Source organism: Amphimedon queenslandica, unplaced genomic scaffold (genome assembly GCF_000090795.2).
Source record: "Amphimedon queenslandica unplaced genomic scaffold, v1.1 AMPQUscaffold_9750_Cont18069, whole genome shotgun sequence".
Lineage (NCBI taxonomy): Eukaryota > Metazoa > Porifera > Demospongiae > Haplosclerida > Niphatidae > Amphimedon > Amphimedon queenslandica.
The window spans coordinates 132-3,695 of NW_003549978.1; the positions used below are offsets into that span (position 1 = coordinate 132).

The 3,564-nt window shown below is 41.4% G+C and overlaps 1 protein-coding gene and 1 long non-coding RNA gene across 2 annotated transcripts; one reads left to right on the forward strand and one right to left on the reverse strand.

Moving 5' to 3' along the window:
* The first annotated feature begins 262 nt into the window (after positions 1-262).
* LOC100631718 (fructose-bisphosphate aldolase-like) lies at positions 263-1,685 on the forward strand. Its single transcript, XM_003391318.3, has one exon. The coding sequence runs from the start codon at positions 444-446 to the stop codon at positions 1,521-1,523; it is 1,080 nt and encodes a 359-aa protein (XP_003391366.1). The 5' UTR covers positions 263-443; the 3' UTR covers positions 1,524-1,685.
* Positions 1,686-2,561: 876 nt separating this feature from the next.
* LOC109590625 (uncharacterized) lies at positions 2,562-3,270 on the reverse strand. The gene is made up of 2 exons (XR_002189413.1): positions 2,797-3,270; positions 2,562-2,751 (listed from the first exon to the last, which is right to left on the reverse strand). It is a non-coding gene; the product is annotated as an uncharacterized LOC109590625 (long non-coding RNA).
* Positions 3,271-3,564: the final 294 nt, after the last annotated feature.

Genomic DNA, 3,564 nt, shown 5'->3' on the forward strand with positions numbered 1-3,564 from the left:
ATGGGGGGGGTACCTTTCAGAGACTGCAGCTGGTTTGTATAAAGAAAGCTTATTAAAAGAGGAGGACATCTTTTCCCGCGAAATTGTAGTTAGGTGTTAATTAATTAGGCTAATTAATTAATTTTTATTATAAACTATTGATTTGATCACGTGATCACAATTTGTTTTTTTTTGTCTTGAATTTTAAATTAATTTTTACTTAATTTCAATTTGCCAGGTTGCAACTTTGCCTTAGCAACAGACACAAAATGTCATTTAGAATCTAAACAGCAAACAGTATTGTCATCATTTTTATCAAAAAATAATTGCAGCTGTAGCGAGCCAATTCTGTGAGAAGGTGGAGGAAGAGGCAGAGCTGCACTGAAGCACGTGTAAAGGAACTCAATTTATTAAGGGTCAAAAGTCAAAAGTGCATTAGGGCTCGCTATTGCATTCACTTGAGGATGTCTTACCTTACCGAGGAGCAAAAGAAGGAGCTAGCCGCCAATGCTAGGGCAATCGTTGCCCCAGGGAAAGGAATCCTAGCAGCTGACGAGAGCACGGGAACAATTGGGAAGAGATTCGCACCTATTGAAGTTGAGAACAATGAAGAGAACAGGCGTCTTTACCGCCAGCTGCTCTTCTGTAGCCCTCCCGAGTATGCACAGTACATCAGCGCCGTCATCCTGTACGATGAGACTTTCTGGCAGAAAGCAGACGATGGTAGGCGTTTCGTGGACATATTGAAAGAAAGAGGTGTTATACCCGGGATAAAGGTGGACAAAGGAGTAGTGAACCTCCTTGGAACTGATGAGGAGACCACAACTCAAGGCCTCGACGATTTGGGCAAACGTTGCAAGAACTATTACGAGAACGGGGCCCGCTTTGCAAAATGGCGCTGCGTCTTGAAGATTGGTAATGGCCGCCCGTCAGAGCTCGCCATTATGGAGAATGCAAATGTTCTTGCTCGCTACGCCAGCACTTGTCAGCAAAATTCAATCGTTCCAATCGTAGAGCCAGAGATATTGACAGACGGGACGCATGATCTTGCTGCCTGTGTTGAAGCCTCTCAGCGTACGTTGGCAGCCGTATACAAGGCACTACACGATCACAACGTTTATCTAGAGGGTACTCTACTAAAGCCTAATATGGTCCTCCCTGGCTACGACTGTACTACAAAGTACACTCCTGAGCAAGTCGCCGAGGCTACGGTGACCGTGTTCCAGCGTACTCTACCAGTTGCCGTTCCAGGCGTCACGTTCCTCTCTGGGGGTCAGTCCGAGATTGTTGCCACAACTCATTTGAATGCTATCAATGCTTACAAAGCTACTAAGCCTTGGGCCCTTACGTTCTCCTATGGTCGTGCCCTGCAGGCGAGTGTCCTTCAGGCTTGGAAGGGAAAGGCTGAGAATGTGAAAGAGGCCCAAAGTGTTTTTCTTCATCGTGCACGCTGCAACGGTCTTGCTGCTCTTGGTAAGTACGAGGGAGAGGACTCCTCTGGTGCAGCTGGCAAGGATCTTCACGTGTCCAAGTACACCTATTAAGAGTCTTCATCTGACTGATCTCCAAACAGCATAACTGACTGCATTTGACCTTTAGGATCTTTTTTGTGTATTTAAGACTGTTTTAATCCTTTAGGGTTTGCTGTAAAGTAGTTGTTTTAGATTTTAGTTATTGTTTTAGAAAAAGTAAACTTGAAAAAGTAACACTGCCCACAAAGAACAGCAAAAAAAGAAAAGCATTGTCAATGATTAATTGGGGCGAGCATGAGCGAGACCCACACTAATCTGTCTAGGTCTATTTGCGTTACGTCTTGTTTGTGAACGGAAAAATACGAAAATTAAATTAGTATACTACTATTAATAAATTTGGACCACGTGGGGAAAATTAATTTAGAGGGTGTGGTCGAAAAGAACAAGATGGCGGAAACTTTAACGTGACAAACTCAGATTGAGTTTCTAACAGCTAGATAAGAGAGAGGGGCTGTCTAAAACATCTGAAAGTCTGAAGAACTTAAAAGCAGCTTGATCTAAGACTCCTCTAGATTAGTCCTCTCATCGAAAGAATTAAAATTGGGAGAACAGCTTGATTAGAAGTTTAGCTTGGCACTGGCATTTCTCAGAGTGGCAGGACAGTTCATTCTTGTCTCTTTTACTGGGTCATTTTAGTCAGTTGTGTTAAATGGTGTGTTTGCTCTGTTCAGACCCTACCGGGCCATGAGAATGGGGTCTGAAATTCTGAATATGCATGCACGCTAAGAGCTGGATTGACTAGTGATTTTATTTAGTTCAATCTTATTTCAAATGGTAATTGATGGAATCTTGATTAGAAGTTTAACTAGTCTCGTACCCCGCCCCTTCGCTTTTGGAGGAAGGGTCTGGAGACACTCAAGGCTTTTTTGTTGCATGCTGGAATGTAATTAGTGCTGCTGATCATATGACCGGATGCATCCACGTGTTAATTTCATGTGATAGACACACCCCAAGAACATGGCTACCAGAAGTATGAAGAAGGAATCTTAGCTAAAACTCATTTCAAATCAGTTTTTATCATTAATTTGTTTTGTTTTTCTTCATTCATCCTTAACTTATTAAATGCATTTTGCTATCAGATCAAAATAGTATGTTTAATATTGCAAAATTGACTAAAATTGTATAATAATATAATGATAGTAATAAGAATGCTACAAAGGCCATGGCTGTTAGAGACATCATTTGTAGATGAGGTAGAAGTAGTTCTTCATCTTCCATAAAAGTATGTACCCCTATAGCACTACAGATAATTATTAGACAACAATCATAAGTTAAGTGAACTGACCATTTCTTAACTCATTGCTCATCAATAGGTAAGCACACTAGCTTTAGTCATTGACCAGAGGACAAAGGAAGAGTTTTTCTGTTCCAGAACTTATTTTCCAGAGGACATAATGCAGTACAGAGCCACAGTAGTGATTGACACTTTGTTTGCCACTAAATCCTGTCAGCAGGCACAAGAAACGATCCTAATCATCAATAACAGACTTTGTGATGCTTATTTCTGTACCTCCTTTACTTCTCTTTGAACCTCAAATCCTGTAACAACTCATGAAGCTCCTGCAAATTCTACTTATCTTTTAGAGGCCATTTTATTAAAATTATATCATGTGATATTAACTAGTTTGCGGTGGTACCACGTGGCTGGAGCAATCTGATTGGGACGCTGACATTCCAGCGCTATGCAACAAAAAAGCCTTGAGTGTCCCCAGACCCTTCCTCCAAAAGCGAAGGGGCGGGGCACGAGACTAAAGTTTTAACTTGGTACATTTTCTCAGTGTGGCAGGACTCGTTCTTGTCACTTTGATTGGGTTATTTTGGTTGTGTTGACTGGTGTGTTTGCTCTGTTCAGACCCCAGCCATGAGGCCGGGGTCTGAATATGCATGCAGGCTGAGAGCTGGATTGATTTTATTTAGTTCAATCATAATTATTATTTCAGTTGTTAATTGATGACTCATGCTCGCCCCCACAATGTTTACATTCACCTAGTTACATTATTAATTAGATAATTAATTACAGCCACACCCACTAATAATTTGAACCACGCCCACA

What these genes read in the sequence shown, in the direction of transcription:
- LOC100631718 (XM_003391318.3), top strand. Translation starts at nt 444, where the DNA reads ATGTCTTACCTTACCGAGGAGCAAAAGAAGGAGCTAGCCGCCAATGCT.